The sequence below is a fragment of the Chrysemys picta genome, chromosome 10 (genome assembly GCF_011386835.1).
Source record: "Chrysemys picta bellii isolate R12L10 chromosome 10, ASM1138683v2, whole genome shotgun sequence".
In the NCBI taxonomy this organism is placed as follows: domain Eukaryota; kingdom Metazoa; phylum Chordata; order Testudines; family Emydidae; genus Chrysemys; species Chrysemys picta.
The window spans coordinates 111254-127720 of record NC_088800.1 but is presented as its reverse complement, the minus strand read 5'-3'; the positions used below and the strand labels follow the sequence as shown (position 1 = coordinate 127720).

The 16467-nt window shown below is 43.6% G+C and overlaps 1 protein-coding gene across 1 annotated transcript in view; it reads left to right on the top strand.

Moving 5' to 3' along the window:
• IQGAP1 (IQ motif containing GTPase activating protein 1) overlaps positions 1 to 16467 on the top strand; it is a 158377-nt gene that overhangs the window by 34491 nt on the left and 107419 nt on the right. Inside the window, exons 3-9 of the mRNA XM_005300627.5 lie at positions 6438 to 6594; positions 7014 to 7091; positions 9689 to 9765; positions 13028 to 13095; positions 13751 to 13864; positions 14231 to 14409; positions 15471 to 15561. Coding sequence (XP_005300684.1) covers positions 6438 to 6594; positions 7014 to 7091; positions 9689 to 9765; positions 13028 to 13095; positions 13751 to 13864; positions 14231 to 14409; positions 15471 to 15561 — 764 coding nt within the window. The remainder of the gene's footprint in view (positions 1 to 6437; positions 6595 to 7013; positions 7092 to 9688; positions 9766 to 13027; positions 13096 to 13750; positions 13865 to 14230; positions 14410 to 15470; positions 15562 to 16467) is intronic.

Sequence of the window (16467 nt, the reverse complement as noted above, 5' to 3'; positions counted from 1 at the left end):
GCAACCTCAGCACCAAGCGCCCTAGCTATGGCAGCATCTGCCTCTTTGGTACTGTCTGACGCTAATACCAGATGTCCGACTGTTCACCATATTGGAACTAGAAAATTCTTGCTATCTAGTGATCTAGCTGTAGGCCTGGACTTGAGTCACCTCTTACTGAGAGACTCAGAGGTTATTCTCAAATTCTTTGCCTCTCATTCACCCATGATACTGTCTTCAGCTCTTACTAGGCAGGGTACTTCTGACAGGACCACCCCTCCCCTCAAGAAGGTTTATTCCTTCTTGTCATCCTCAGAGAAGCATAGTGCCCCCCTGAGCATTCACCTTTGCCTCCATGGTAGCATGATGAGAGTCTGGAAGGACGTCTAGGGATGAATCTGTGAGAGGTCCCAGGAAGTCATTGGGTCACATAGGGTTCACCTCTGTTAGTGTGTGCCCTCCCCCTCACTGTGCCTACTAGCACAGTGCTCTCCGTTGGTTGTGAACTCATATTTGAGGAAGCCACTGTCCTTCATAATATCCAGGGCCAGATCTCCATCACCTAAGAAACAGTTAGAACCTGCACTGGCACCTCGTTTGACCCAGCCACAACTAATGAAAGGTGAAGAGGAGTACAGCGGGATGAACAATCCACTGAATTAGTATCAAGCAGTGCCACCTGCCATCTCATCTTTGTCTTCAGATGAGATGATTGACCCGCCCCCATACATCTATGACCTCATTGGATGTACTAAACGTTTTTCAAGACTTAATGAAGAGAATGGTGAAGATGCTGGCTGTCACACTGGAGATCATCTGGGACGAGCAACACAAGCTTCTCAACATTCATTGGCTCTAAACCACAGGGAGACTGGCCATGGCCCATAAATTAAGTGCTACTTGAATTTGGCAAGACCATATGACACATGCCTATCTTGACACTAGCTGCCTCCAAAAGAGCTGATAGGAGATATAGGTGCTGGCTAAGAGATCTGAGTATTTCTATCAGCACTCTATCCTGGCTGCTCTGGTCCAGGCAGTTCAAGAGAAATCCAAACTACAGGTTCAGCTAATGTCCACTGCGCACAAGAAGGACCCAAAGAAGCTAGGTCTCTCTGATAGAAAAATCTACTCATCAGCAAGACTTCAGATGAAAGTAAGCCAGTTACCAGGCTTTACTCTCAAAATATGATGTCTTGATCTGGAACAAGCTCTCTAACTTCCTTGACAAACTCCCAAAAGAATGCCAGGAGGCATGGAAATCCTTCATGTCAGAAGGTCAGCTTATGGTCAGGACAGCACTTCAGGTGGCACTAAATGTGGTCTGATATGGCAGTAAGGACCATGACCCTACCATTGCTGTGTGGAGGTCCTCTTTGCTACAGGCATCCGGGATCCTGAAGGAGATCAGGTTACCATTGAGGACCTCTCATTTGAGGGCACTGAGCTATTTAAAACTGGTATGCATGAGGTATTCCATACCCTGAAAGGTTTGTGGACTATCTTGCAATCTTTGGGATTGTATCTTCCAATCCTAAAGAGGAAGCAACAGAAGCAACAGCCTTTCTATAGACAAAAACAATACTATTCTCACCAGAGATCTTTAGAGCCCCTGAGGCAGAGGTGACCATTTGCCACTTCCTCAGCTGCCCCACAGTCTGGACATCAGGCAGGAGTAAAATTTCATGCCATTGTTGGTATCCCATCCAGTTTCAAACTGTTGAAACCCCTTCTTACACTCTGTCTCTCTCTTCAGGGACTCTTGTGATGCGAGTTTGTTGAAGCAAGAAGTAGGTGCCCTCCTACAACTGGGAGCAGTGGAGTAAGGGCCCCTAGAGCAGTGGTTCTCAAACTTTTGTACTGGTTACCCCTTTCACGTAGCAAGCCTCCTGAGTGCGACCCCCTGCTTATAAATTAAAAACACTTTTTAATATATTTAACACCATTATAAATCGGGGTTTAGGGTGGAGGCTGATAGCTTGCGACCCCCCATGTAATAACCAGTTTGAGAACCCCTGCCCTAGAGTTCATAGGCAAAGTCTTTTATTCCTGTTATTTCTTAATCCCAAAGGAAAAAGGGAGTTGGAGACCCATCCTTGATCTTCGACATCTTAGTGCCTTTATCCATCATTACAAATTCCATATGATCCCTAGCTTTTGTAATCTCTTCTTTGGTTCCTATGGCTGGTTAGTGTTGGGATTCCCTCTGAGACCTTTTCCACTTAGCTTATCCGGTACACTGTGTCCAGTTCTGGGATAACACGTCATCCAAATCTCTGGGATCCAAAAAACTCAATTTGACTCCAGCTCATCACTTAGGTTAGTTTGTTAGGCATGTAACAGCTCTTTGCCCATTCGGGCCAGGTGCAGACACAGAGGGTTTTGGTACAGGGTGCTACTACGATTCCAATTCGTGCCACATAATGTATATGCATCTTTCCTAGCTATACTTCTTGCATATAAAGACCAGTCGCTTTGCAGATTGTGTAAAGCAAGCTTATAAATTCAGTGTTTTTTCTGCCTACTTTGTTTACTATAAACATACCCACAAGAGTTAATTTAGTTAGTTTCTGGCTCCCTTATTTACTAAACATGTTCACAATAGTTAGTTATTTCAGCAATTACATTTTTGAGCTTGTCTTGTCTTAACTTGGACCTGCCCATGTCAGCTAAGCCAGCCCTATGTTCCACACCCTTTTGTTTTCTCCTATGTTTGCATTTGTTTCATTTGCATCATCTTTCTTTCTGTGCTTGCTTTTTCAAATTTATTATCCAGCAGCACATTCCCATGACCACAATAGTTGTTGTTATTTGAACTACCATGAAGACTAAACTTCAAGTACCCACCAGGTGGTGCAAGCTCATCTCTGCTGGTATGGCCTACCGAGGTGTTTCCATAACCTGTACAGCTCTGTCCCCAATTTGTTGTTGCTCAGCTATCAGTTGGGTAATAGGCACAAGTTGCTGTATGTTTCTCTTTTCTAAATCAATTGTGTTAATAGACAAGGGAGATATGGGTACAAAGAGACTAGTCACTAATTATTCCCATTCATTGTTGTCCATCACTTCATCTGTCATGTTCTCCTCAATCCGTACACTTGGCTATCGTTTATGGGTCCCAATCTGAGTCAGAGAGATGAGCTTTAGACAAAACCCATCCAGGTTCCCTTAATATGGCATTGTACCAACTGAAAAGTGGTGGCATCCCAGTGCACACATGGTGTCACTGAGCTGTACCACCTCTTTCACTCGGTCCTTGGTGATTAATCTGCCCTAACTTCCTTCTGAGGTAGCTGCAGTCACAGAACCATCTAACTGTGCCTCGTTCTTTAACAACATGTGGTGTTTATCTCCACACCATCCCTTATTGCCAGATTAACTCTAGGATACTGTTGTCTATATGTTAGATTCTCAAAATACCCATACTGTAACACATACTAATTCTATAGGACTTGCTGTCCATCTGGGAATAGCAATCATGATTGGCAAAGTCCCATTATTAATTTCATGTGGTGCCCAAGGCCTACGACATTCTATCCAAAGAAATTGCACATTTTCTTTTCAATAGTACATTTCCTTTTCCACTAGTGTGATCCAGATCAGTGTGCTGTTTAACAATCTTGACCTTTCCCCCCACTTTCTGTCTTTTGTTAAATGCATAACAAGTTAAATACCATATATGCTGTAAACAATTTCTTGAGAAATGTTAAGTATCAGAGGGGTAGCCGTGTTAGTCTGGATCTCTAAAAAGCAACAGAGTCCTGTGGCACCTTTGAGAAATGTTATTACTCAATGACTCACAGTATTTACAGATATATTAATTCATTTAAAAGTTTATGCAATGGAGTGCATATTTCTAATAGTCATCATGTCCTGCTGCAGTGTTAGGCTACTGAACCCACCTCCTTTTCTGATAGTTTTTCCAAAACTATTGGCTAAAAAGTTAATTCTAAGATTTGACCCTTCAGTGTCTGCAGAACTGCATAGTGAAACTCCAACTCCTGCTTCACCCAATGTAGTTGCCAAAGTATCTCTTTTCTTCCTAGTATTTTTAAGCAATTGATGTATGCCTCCGACAGGACTCTGCCATAATCTGATCTGGGATTTAATATTATTGGTAAACCATTTCTTATATAGGACTAAGCAGGTCCCAGGGAATCTGTATTTAATAAAATGATGCGCACAAATCCTATTATCTCAAATAGTTTCCCAAACACTTCAACCTAAGCATACTGGTTTAGATAAAACAACAAAACAAATTTATTAACCACAGAAAGATTTTAAGTAATTACAAGTAATGAGGCATAAAGTCAGAATTGGTTACAAGAGAATAAAAGGTAAAATGCAATTAATGTCCAACTTAACAAGCTAAATGAATGCAAAGCAAAGATCTTTCTCACAAGCTTCAGCAGTCTTACTGGCTGGATTTCTTTCGGCCAGGACCCCTCCCCCAGTTCAGTGTTACTTTCCTTGTCTTTAAGTTATCTGAGCTCAATACAGTACAGTAGCTCATGTTCAAGGCTGTGATTCTTTCAGGGAGGTTGCAGAAGTCACGGATTCCATGACTTTCAGCGACCTCCGTGACTTCTGCAGCAGCTGGTGCGGCTGATTTCAGGGCTACCCGAGCAACTGGCCCCAGGGCCAGCTGGCTCTGGGGGCCACCTGACCAGTGCAGCTGGTCACTGCACCTGAACAGTAGTCCTGGTGGCGGCCCTGGGAAACTCCCGAGCAGTGGTCCCGGGGGCCACCCCAGAGCCAGCTGCACCGGCCATTGCTCAGGCAGCTGGCTCCAGGGACCGCACAAGCAGTGGCTGGTGCGGTTGGTCCCGGGGGTGGCCCCAGGAGCATTTGAGCAATGGTCCTGGGGGCTGCCCCACGGCCAGCTTCAGCAGGCTCCAGGGACTGCTGGAACAGCGGCCGGTGTGACTGGCTCCGGGGAGCGCCTGAGCAGCAGTCCTGGGGGTGCCCTGGGGACCACCTGAGCAGCAGTGGTCCTGGGGTGCCCGGAAGCCGTTGGGAGAGCGGTCCCCGGGAGCAGTGGCCGGGGTGTAGTCAACCCCCAGCACTGGAGTTGGCCCCCCCTCTAGCAGGGCCTGCCCCAGCAATGGTGCCCCAGAAGTAGAGATTTAGTGAGGGGTATTTTTGGTAAAAGCCATGGACAGGTCACGGGCAATAAATAAAAATGCACAGCTTGTGACCTGTCCATGGCTTTTACCAAAAATACCCATGACTAAATCTTAGCCTTACTCATGTTGCAATACCAGATCTGATTTTAAGATTTGGATCTTGATCTTCTACACCCTAAATATCTTGAAAATCACTTTTCTGTTTCACCATGACCTTACCAAGGTAGGTGTGTCCCTCTGAACTCTAGAAGTACTAAGTTAACAGTGACACGTGCTCCAGAGAAAGGCAATAGATCTTTTAGAAGATGAACCATGGTTGTGGAAATCCCTTCCACAAATATTAAATGACCAAAGGTCTTACCTCCTTCAGAGCAAACTATAAATCCTATCTGAATACATTAGATTTCCCATGACAACTTCCCTAAAGAGGTAAAACCAGACTTATTTTCTCAGTGGGGACATTAGTTGTTCAGATTATTTACTTTCTGTAATCTTTGTTGTCTTCAGGTACTACAGTAACAGACATTAAATTAGATAGGAAGAAATAAGAGATAAAGGAAGAGCTGATTGAAAGCTGTGATACTGGATGGGAACACAGAACTCTTTAGTAATGAAAATGAGATCATACTTACAGTAGCAGCTAGTATTCTGTATCTTCACTTACTTTAAATTAAAGTCTGAAATATGTAAGAGAATGGGAGAAAATACAGGAAAGAGGCAAACATGACCACAGAATCTGAGGTCTCAGCTGTGAGACTGCACTAAAAGAACTTGAATCAGTGGGATGGAGCAACTAATAACTGGTGAGGGATTAGGTGATATTGCATATAGAGGAGCTCAACAAAGGGAGACCTAGTAGATGAGTCTGTGCTCAGGAGGATGATTCAAACTAGAGGTAATTTAGTTTGGCTAATATATTTAGGCAAATGTAAAGTACACGGTGACCAGGAGAAAAGAAATTAATGGGTAAGAGGATGTTTATAAGAGTGATTGTTTAAAAAATATTTTTGTGAAACTTTCTAAGACTTTTGGGTTCAGTATTTCTGCTCACTTTTTCATGTGAAGTAACTTCAGTGTGGGTAGCCTAAAAGCTGAAAGGGAAGCACTTCAAACCTGAGGCCAAACAGCAGCATCTTGTGGTACACACTGTCTTATAACACTGCACATCAGTGCCTAATACATAAATCATACAATGGGAAAAGATGTGACAGCAGCAACACTGAACTTGCTCAGAAAATGAGCAGCTAATGTACCCCAAGAGGAGAGTAAATGGAACACATCATAAAAGCTCTCAAATGACCTACTCCTTTCCTGTCCTTTTTACATTTTCAGATGGATGGAGGCCTGCCTTAATGAGGATCTACCTCCCACAACAGAGCTGGAGGAGGGGCTAAGGAATGGAGTCTATCTAGCCAAACTTGGAAACTTTTTCTCCCCCAAGGTGGTGTCTCTGAAGAAAATCTATGACCGGGAACAAACCAGATATAAGGTGAGACCTCTCCATTCTGGGAACTAGGATGGCTAGAGAGGTCTGAGATAGGAGGGAGACTTCAGGTCATATGGTTGTAGAGGAACTGCCAGTGAATGAGTGAGTAATAGATTGTGGCAAATTTAGACTGAAAAAATGTAAGTTAACTCTTCCTGAACTATAGAATATCAGATGAAGGAAGATCTCTAGTTTAGTCTGAGTTTGTGTGCATGTGAGAGTCTGAGAAAGCTGGCCTTTTGTAAGCCTTAAATGTAATTGGCTGTAGAAAGCTTTCATCGTAGTACTTAAGACCTCAGATCCCTGGAAGAGTTTAGCTGTTGTAAGTAGCACTTATCAGATGCATGCCTTAGCAAAGTTCCCTGGTACTCACAGTGGTTGTGATGATTCATGTGCTTTTTTCCTTCCCCTCTTTATTTCAGGCAACTGGTCTCCATTTCCGTCATACTGATAATGTTATTCAGTGGTTGAATGCCATGGCTGAAATTGGCCTCCCCAAGGTAATTTCTGCACTACAACGCCAGGTTTTGAAAGTTGTGGGATGAATTTGCAAACACACAGGATTCAATAAACTCTGCCTAGCTAAACCTTAGTTTCCTAGACTTGGTTCTCCTTTGAAATTCTGAAGTTTGTTAAAATAGTCCATTCCCATCCCTGTTTGTATGATTGGGAGGCAGTGAATTCCTGCTTTAGTACCAAATGCTTAACACTCATTATTTTGGGTGAGATCTGCAGTACAAAATTTTTATTTTTCATTCTGTTGAGCAGCATGCCTGAGCTACAGTTTGGTCATGGCAATTTTTAGGAATCATCATAGGAAAATCATGGATAAAAGGAGCAACAATTTTTGGAAGTGGTGGATTTTCCATCTCTTGTGGAGCAGTGGTGGATTCTCTGTCTCTTGAAGTCTTCAAATCAAGCCTTTTGGAAAGATGCTTTAGTTAAACACAAATTATTGGCCTAAGTACAGGGGTAACTGGGTGAAATTCCATGACCTGTGTTATACAAGAGGTCCAACTAAATGATCATCATGGTCTCTTCTGGCCTTAAAATCTATAAATCTTTGGGAACATTGTACTGAAAGTCAAACCATGAGCATTGATTTATACCCAACACAACTTTTCCTCACACTTTTATTACGTGTAACAGGAACAGTCTATGTGTTTAATCACACAAGGGTCACTATTATATACCTTAACCTGCTGTCTGCATTTTTAAAAAAATACTCACTTGAAACTATTATTTTTAGGATTTCGTCAACATTTGCCACCCAACTCTCTCCTGACTTATCAGCTGTGCTATGCATGAACTCCTAGTGATCTAGAGGAGCAGCAGGAAGTATAGGAATGGGCTCTGGGAGAGAGATGGTGCTCTGGAGGATGTTGGATGAGAAGAGAGAGAATGTGGGGGACAGCGGAGAGAATGGGACTTGGGTCAGGCATGAGGGCTTGAGTAAGGCTTTGAGGAAATGGAGGGAATATAGCAGCAATATGTAAGGGGACTGGGGGAAAGACTTCGCTGGTAGAGAGGGGGGCTTGTTGGAAGGCTATGTCAGAGCAGGGGACCTGAGATAGAGCCCAGTGTCTCTGCATCAAGGCAGTCACACATCAAATGCTCCCCATTTCACAGCTGCCTAGAGCACCAAGGAACTGAGGCAGCAGAATTGAGGGAGTGCAAGTGTGAAGCCTTTGTGCAGAGACACTTGTCATTTTGCGAGGATACACAGCAGTAAGGAACACACACAGGCACATATCCTTCCAAGAAAAGTAAGTGCTTTGTTAAAGATAACCCGGAAATAGTCAGCACTTCTGATTGTGAAAAAGATTTGTGGGTCATGACAAATAATCAGCTGAATATGAGCTCCCAGGGTAATGCTGTGGCGAAAAGAGCTAATGTGATGTTGGGATGCATTAATGGGGGAATCTCGAATAGGAGTAGAGAGGTTTTTTTACCTCTGTATTTGGCACTGGTATGACCACTTCTGGAATACTGTGTCCACTTCTGGTGCCCACAATTCAAGAAGAATGTTGATACATTGGAGAGTGTTTAGAGAAGACCCACAAGAATGATTTAAAGGATTAGAAAACATGCCTTATAATGATAGACTCAGGATGCTCAGTCTATTTAGCTTAATACAATAAATAGAAGGCTGAGGAGTGATTTGATTTACAGTCTATAAGTATCTACAGGGAGAACAAGTATTTAATAATGGGCTCTTATCTAGCAGAGGAAGGTCTAACATTTAATGGCTGGAAGTTGAAGCTAGATAAATGCAGACTGCAAATAAGGCCTATATATATATATATATATATATATATATATATTTTTTTTTTTAACAGCAAGAGTAATTAACCATTGGAACAATTTGCCAAGGGTCATGATGGTTTCTCCATTACTGACAATTTTTAAATCAAGATTGGATATGCTCACAGGAGGTCAGACTGTCATAATGGTCCCTTCTGGCCTTAGAATCTATGTAGTGACGCCTTCCACGTTAACCCTTTAAGGGGCCTGACTTTCAAAAGAGCTCTGGATCCAAGAATGTGATAATAGGAGCTGCTGGGGATGAACAATTAAAAATATGACCCCCAACATTTGTTGGAAAATATGGCCCCAGGTGCCTTGCAGCACAACACTGTCTTTACCATTCTCCTAGGCCACTCACACATAGTCCCCTTCTGCCCACCCAGTCCAAACAAAATCCTCTTCCCCAACCCCTCATGTAAATATCCCTGCTCATCTCTTGGCTCCCTCAGCATCTCCAACCCAGTTCCCCAGGTACACCACACAGTATCTCTGTGGGGAGCCAATGCGCGGTGGTCACATAAAAGGGGCATGGGGCTGAGCAGGGATGTGTATGTGAGAGTACATGTAAGGAAAGTGGGGAACAGGTTTGTTGGTAGACGCATGGGAGAAATGTGAGGCTTCAGCTAGGAGGGGCCTCAGTGGGGTACAAAGTGGAGGGGAGACACGTTGTGCTCCAAGAACTACCTATCTCATGACTGGGCTGGAGGAGTTTTAGGATTGTCAGAATCCTTCCTACTAGGATGGCTAGAGTAGGGTATTATTCTGATGGTTAACTTTGTTTTATATTCAGATTTTCTACCCAGAAACTACTGACATCTATGATCGGAAGAACATGCCACGCTGCATCTATTGTATCCATGCACTCAGGTAATGTGTGTTAGGTAGGAGGCTGAATTGTGAGTGAATGAAGGCTACCTAGAAATCTGAAGTCTGTGGGAATGCAAATGCATTCTGATTCAGAGTTGGTGGGGGGTGAATGTACTGTGGGCTTAAAGAAAGATCTGCAGCTTTCAGGAGTGACATCTATGAAATGATGAATGCATTTATGTTTCCAGTGATAAGTGCTATGCATGTTTAAGAGTCAGTGATATCACCAGCCATTGGCGGCAGCATATACATCTTGAGATTCCCAAGCCTTAGAGATGGGGTGTGTACAGCTGTGAATCTCCTTCCTTGGGGATTGTGTGTGTATATGTGCATATTTGTGAATCACGGTATCATGAAGCAAGAAGTGTAATCAGAGCCTTTTGAAGGTGTGTGCCGTATAGAGTGCCCTACCCCAGAGAAGCAGTTCCATATAGTAGGTTCCACTTAATAGTGACCCAGATATAAACAACTTACAGTTAATAGCAACATTTTGCTGGAAACCAATCCCACCCCATTGACTTTAATATTAATGGGATCCGGATAGTGGCAACAGCATGTTGCTTATTCACAACGTCTTTTGGGAGAAAGGTTCTACCTGCAGGCAGGTTTGTGGGGCTGCGGCCCCAGAAGGAAGCACTGGAATGTGCTGAGCACCCCTGTTGCAGCCATGGAAGCCTGCCTGCACACTGAGACTGCACAGGAAGTAGGTGGCTGGGAGGGGAGAGGAGGCTGTCGTCAAAGCAATAGTGGAGGGTGGGGAGGGGGCAGCAGGCTGGAAAACCTGCATGTGCACAGGCTCTGCACAGGAGGTAAGAGGCGGGTGGGGAGGAGAGGTGGGGGAAGGCTGTGGGCAGAGCAGTAGCTGGGATGAGAGGGGCAGTAGCCCAGTGGTACCTCTCCCTGTGCTGCTCTGGGCTACACCCTGCTGGGAGACTCCACATAGGGAAAGAATTGCTGTGATGTGTGGAGAATGCAGGGAAAGGTACCATGCAGCTCTGTGGGCCCTCAGAGCCCCCACTCCCTTTGGAAAGCCCTGGCATCCAGGCTGCAGCCCCCCTCCCTGCTGCTGTCCTGCCTGCAGGCAGGTTTGCAAGGCTGCAGCCAGAGAAGTGAAGTTCTGGCACTTCCTTCTTTGACTGCTGTCTCACAACCTACCTTCCACTTATTAGCAGCTGCTGGATAATAGCAACTTTTTGCTGGCTACCAAGGGGTTGCCCAATAAGTGGAATCTACAGTATTTGTGTGACCATAAAAGAGAATTGAGATAGTATCACATTATGTATCGTCCTGCCACCAGATCAGGAATGGACACTAATGACAGCTGGTCACGAGGATCAAATCCCAAACATATAGTGTGAAGTGCTGTCTTGGGTTTGCTTTAAAGGGTCTACTCTTCCCACTCCCACCCTCGCTTTGGCCACACTTGTATAGCTTGTCATGCTAATAAAATATCACTGAATTGAAAATTAATCTTAGGAAGGGTATGAACGTACTGTGGGTGTTCAGAAGCATGAGTATGCACATGCCCCATTCTGTCTCATATGATGCATGTTTACTTCTATAATGGTTCTAGATTTTCACGGTTGTGTGCACTGTCTGAATCTATATCTAGACCTGCAGTGTGAGAGGCAGAAGGGGAAGTGACAACACTGTCATTTTCACCTGCTAATAAACTATGAATTTCAGTTTGTGTCTGGAGAGAATAGGTGCAGGCTTGTTTGTTCAGCTGAGCAGCAGGTAAAGTGAGGCCAACCTTCTGTGTGCAGCATGTTTATTTTTAGGATAAATCAGGGAGACTTTTGGGGGCTTTTTGAAAAGCCATGTAAAGCTTTAAAACCCTTTCAGAGGTCAGAGGGTTAATCTCTCACCTCTTGAGGTAACTAGAAAGATCCATTTGGCTGTGCTAGGTACTTCTGTCTTTGCCTCATTAGAGTGTGTTGAAGTGGATAGTTTTGCTCCCGCTTCATGCTCTAGAGAGATAGAACATTGCATTGCAATGACTTAGTCCTTCCTGATAAACCAGTTTGGATGCAGGTTTCCAATCTGATTGCAGAAGAATATTTAGTGGGCTTCACATGAAGAACACTCCTTAAGACATTTCTGTATAAAGAGCACTGAGCCATATCAGTTTGGGTCTCCATCTTATGCTCACTCAGTTTCAGTCCTCAAGAAGGAGCTTGTTCTTTTGCTTTCTGATCCTTTGTCAGGGTGAAATCTGAGGAGGAAACATCAAGATAGATTGCAAATAGCTGAACATCAACAGAAGTTTCAGGCTGGTGTAGAATCAGATTGTTTGTAGAAGTGAACCTGCTTTCAACCCAGTTCCCAACATTTAGTATAACTTGCGGTCAGGAACACTTGGCACTGTGTGATGGCCAATTATGGAACTGTGTAGTGTATGCTCCTTTGCCCAGTATGAAAGGGATTTGGGTCATTGTTAGTGGTGAAGCGCCTCCTTACTGGCAGCTTCACGATAGCTGCTGCAGTTATTCTTTGAGTAGTTGGGCTCAGCTGGCAGATGTTCATATCTCCTTATCAGTCTGGTCCTCTTTGCCAGTGATGTGTAAATCAGAATCCAGATATTCAGAATGAGTCAGCTTTTTGCTGAAATATAAATAATGGGCAACATATAGGTCTCCAAGAGTAAGGACTAGTCTACATGGGGACACTCAGGAAAGTTAATCTGAATTAACTAAAAGTGTGAATTTAAAGTGGATAAACTAAATTGCATTAAACCCTGGTGTTGACACTTATATTCAGAATTAGAGTGGCCTTAATTCAATTTATCTTACTTCACTTTGCAATCCCAACCCTATAGGCACCAGCAAACCTTGCAGTTACCTAGTGCAGTAAAGAATATACAAACTTTCCTTACCAACCTAGGTAGCTGCATGGTGTGTTTTGTGCCTGTAGGGTTGGGCTGGCTCTGTGCTGTTAACCAACAGAATAAAGCAAATCTTTGGTGGGAAGTTACCCAGATGTGCAACCAGATGTCTGCTGATCAGAAGGGAACTTTTAAATATGGATCTTTCTTTCTGGAGAGGGGTATATTGTTTTTTCACGGTGACATTCCTTCATACACAAACGCTTCACTGGGAGAATCAATCACCATCACAATTGAAAAGGCAGGTTTTAACCATCTAGAAGTCTTTCCACTTAGCTGAATGTTTCCCAGTATCTCTCTCTCCCTTATTTACTTGTGAGTGGGGTAAAGACGACAAGGAGTAATTAGTGCTAATTATTCCTGCATTATGTTTCCTAGTCTGTACCTGTTTAAACTGGGACTGGCCCCTCAGATTCAAGATTTATATGGGAAGGTGGACTTCACAGGTATGGAGATTTCTTGCTTCTCTGAGATTTGAATGTTTATGAATTTGCATGCCCTGTTTACTTACTCCAGTAGATGCTGTACATAATGGACAGAGGAGGATTAATGCCCAAAGGCAGCCAGGGCTGTAACTTCATTTGTGTTTAGTGGGTGGGGGATTCCTCCCATCCTAGCTGGGGAAGGAGACTCCAGAATTTTAGGAGGAAGTTTTATTCTGAATTATTTAGTTATTGGCTCTGTTAACAGTAGTATGTCTCCACTGTCTCTCCCTCCCCTTCCCTTGGCTTTAGTCTTTTTCCTTCCAGAGAACCAGCTGCAGAAGAAAACAAGCTTTGTAGGATGTTTTGTATGTACGTTCCTTGCCCTGCTGGCAGCCATACTTTGAGACGTACAGGGATCACGTAATCTGTTTCAAACCTTTGTCGCTAGGAGCACAAAACTATGTAGTGAGACAGACTTCTGTGAGGCCCTCCCATTTGAATGACTGGAACGAATATAGGAGAGTTTTGTCTCTTCTCAGACTGCATGCACAAAGTATTTGTGAAAGGGCAATTTGCAATCTATTGTAGCTGTTCTAATTTTTCTGTGTCAATAGCTGATCTTAGGACTGATTCTGAATGTTTTGCCCACATTACACCCTTCCCCTCTGTGTTTCAGAGGAGGAGATCAGTAACATGAGGAGTGAGCTGGAGAAGTATGGAATTCAGATGCCTGCCTTCAGCAAGATTGGAGGAATTTTAGCTAACGAACTCTCTGTGGATGAAGCAGCATGTAAGGGGAAATGGATTTTCATCCTCTGTGACCGTTTAAATTGCCAGACTGGATAGAAAGTGCATGTTATAGTGCTGGCTATAATAGTCCCTATTGTTTAAGTCAACACAGGCCTTCTATGGCCAAGACATTTTTGTTAGAAAATCGGAATGTGATTTGGTCAAAATCAAACTACAATATCAGGAAATAAGTACTACCGTTGTCAAAAATACAAAGTCTTACTTATAATTTATATACTGATAATTCTTGCAACAATGCCAAAGCTCTAGTCAGCTGTTTTCTTCTTTACCAGATAAGCCTTTAATTTATTACAGGACAGAGCATTCATCTTTGCAGTTAACAGGGAAGCTGTGATTTGTTTTTCAGTGCATGCTGCTGTTATTGCCATTAATGAAGCAATTGACCGCCAAGTTCCAGCTGACACCCTGTTGGCAATGAAAAACTCCAATGCCATGTTGGTGAATCTTGATGAACTGCTGGCATCAATCTATCAGGACACATTGTATCGGGCAAAGAAGGACAAGATGGAGAATGCCAAAAACAGGGTAAAAATCAATGTTCCTTTCTAGTTACGAATTCATCTTCATTGTATTGAGTTCATTATGTCACCAAAGGAGGTTGCTCATGGAATCCAGTGAAACCATATTGTTCAGTCTTTTGTGTAAGATGTTAGGCCAGATTTATCCTTAGTGAAATTCCATTGTAGTTTCCAGGGATTAATTTAATCTATTATGAGATTGAAGAAAACAGATATTATAGTTTTACATCTAATTTGTAGTTGAATCTCTTACACACAGATTCCCAAGGAATATGCATGGTGGAAGAACATAGAGGAGCTGTCTTATTCTAGACATCAATAAAGCCTGTCCTCTTTTTTTTTATAGAATTTTTGAGTCTTCCTAATGTATATATGTAACAAACCCACCATCCCACAAAATTTGAACTATTTCTAGAACTTCACCTAGACTAAACTTGCTTAGTGAATCTCGTTCTCCAAGTCTACCTAGGCTGTGAGTAATCCTACTCTATAGAGGCTGATATTTACAAGCACTACACATCCAAGTCTAAACACTGTGGTCCCAAAAGCTTGGTATGTTACTTTGTAAATGAATCTGCTTACAGAATTCTACCCAGACTATCGGTTGTCTGCTCTTTGCCATAGTGATAGGCAAATTAGCAATACTTAGATATGTGGCCTGTTCTGGAATATCATATCCATTTATTTGGTTTGGTACATTTCCAGTTTGAGAACCTGTATATGTCTGCCTAACTGGATCTATTGCATTATACGTCCTGGGATTCCTTCTGTGTGCCCACACAGAGCTGTTAAATGAAATCATCCAGTCTTATATATTGTATATCCTTCTCTGTTTGCTGGAGATCTATAGAGTGTGTGTGTGTACACACCTAGGGATATTCACTTTCAGGACTCCCTTTTCTGTGTGTGTAGTTGTTACTGACCTCTTGTGCAGTGGTTTAGAACTTCATGTAGGTGTACATTAGTTATGTTCATTGCCCTTTCTGTTGGAGGACTGTAAGAGGCCTGTAAACAACACACTGCAAAGTCTACTCTACAGCTGCATTGAAAATTTTGTTTCATTGTCAGACTGGCTCTGAGAATTCGGAGAGAGAGAGGGATGTGTACGAAGAGCTGCTGACTCAAGCTGAAATTCAGGGCAATGTCAACAAAGTCAACAGTAAGTTTCCCACTGAACTAATAGACCTGGATAAAGAGTATTCAGACTTGTGTGGCTCCTTTACTCCCCCTTCCATCCCTGTACTTTGAACTAAGTTGAGTAGCTCTCCTTGCTGTATTTGTTCATAGTATTTCTCTATATCGGGGTCAGCAACCTTTCAGAAGTGGTGTGCCGAGTCTTCATTTATTCACTCTAATTTAAGGTTTTGCGTGCCGGTAATACATTTTAACGTTTTTAGAAGGTCTCTTTCTATAAGTCTATATTATATAACTAAATTATTGTAGATAAAGTAAACAAGGTTTTCAAAATGTTTAAGAAGCGTCATTTAAAATTAAATTAAAATGCTGATCTTACGCCACCAGCCTGCTCAGCTCGCTGCCAGCCTGGGGTTTTGTTCACCTAGGCCAGTAGAGGGCTGATCAGGGCCTGCGGCCGGGACCCCAGACCTGGGTGTGTGTGTGTTTCAGGGGTCAGGGTAGAGGGCTGGGGTGTGTGTGGCGGGGGTTCAGAGATCAGGGCTGTGGGGAGTGCAGGGCAGACGGCTGGGTGTATGTTGGGTGGGGGGGTTCAGGGCAGACGGCTGGGTGTATGGGGGGTTCAGGGCAGAGGGATGGGGCTGTGAGGGTGCAGGGCAGAAGGTTGGGGTGCTCGGCTTGTGGGGGTGCTCCCAGCCCCCTGCCCTGAGCCGCTCAGGGCAGAGGGCTGGAAGGTATATGCCCTGTTCCACCCCTTTCCCCCAGGCTCCGTCCCTACCTCTCTCTGTGTCCTCTACGGTGCAGTGTGCACGCTGCCGCTCTTCCCCCTCACCCTCGCTAGGGCCATCAGCTGATTGGCCAGGGACGGAGAGGAGGCGGGGCAGGAAAGCACCGCTGGGGGAAGAAGCGGGGGAGAGGGAAAGCTTGGCTG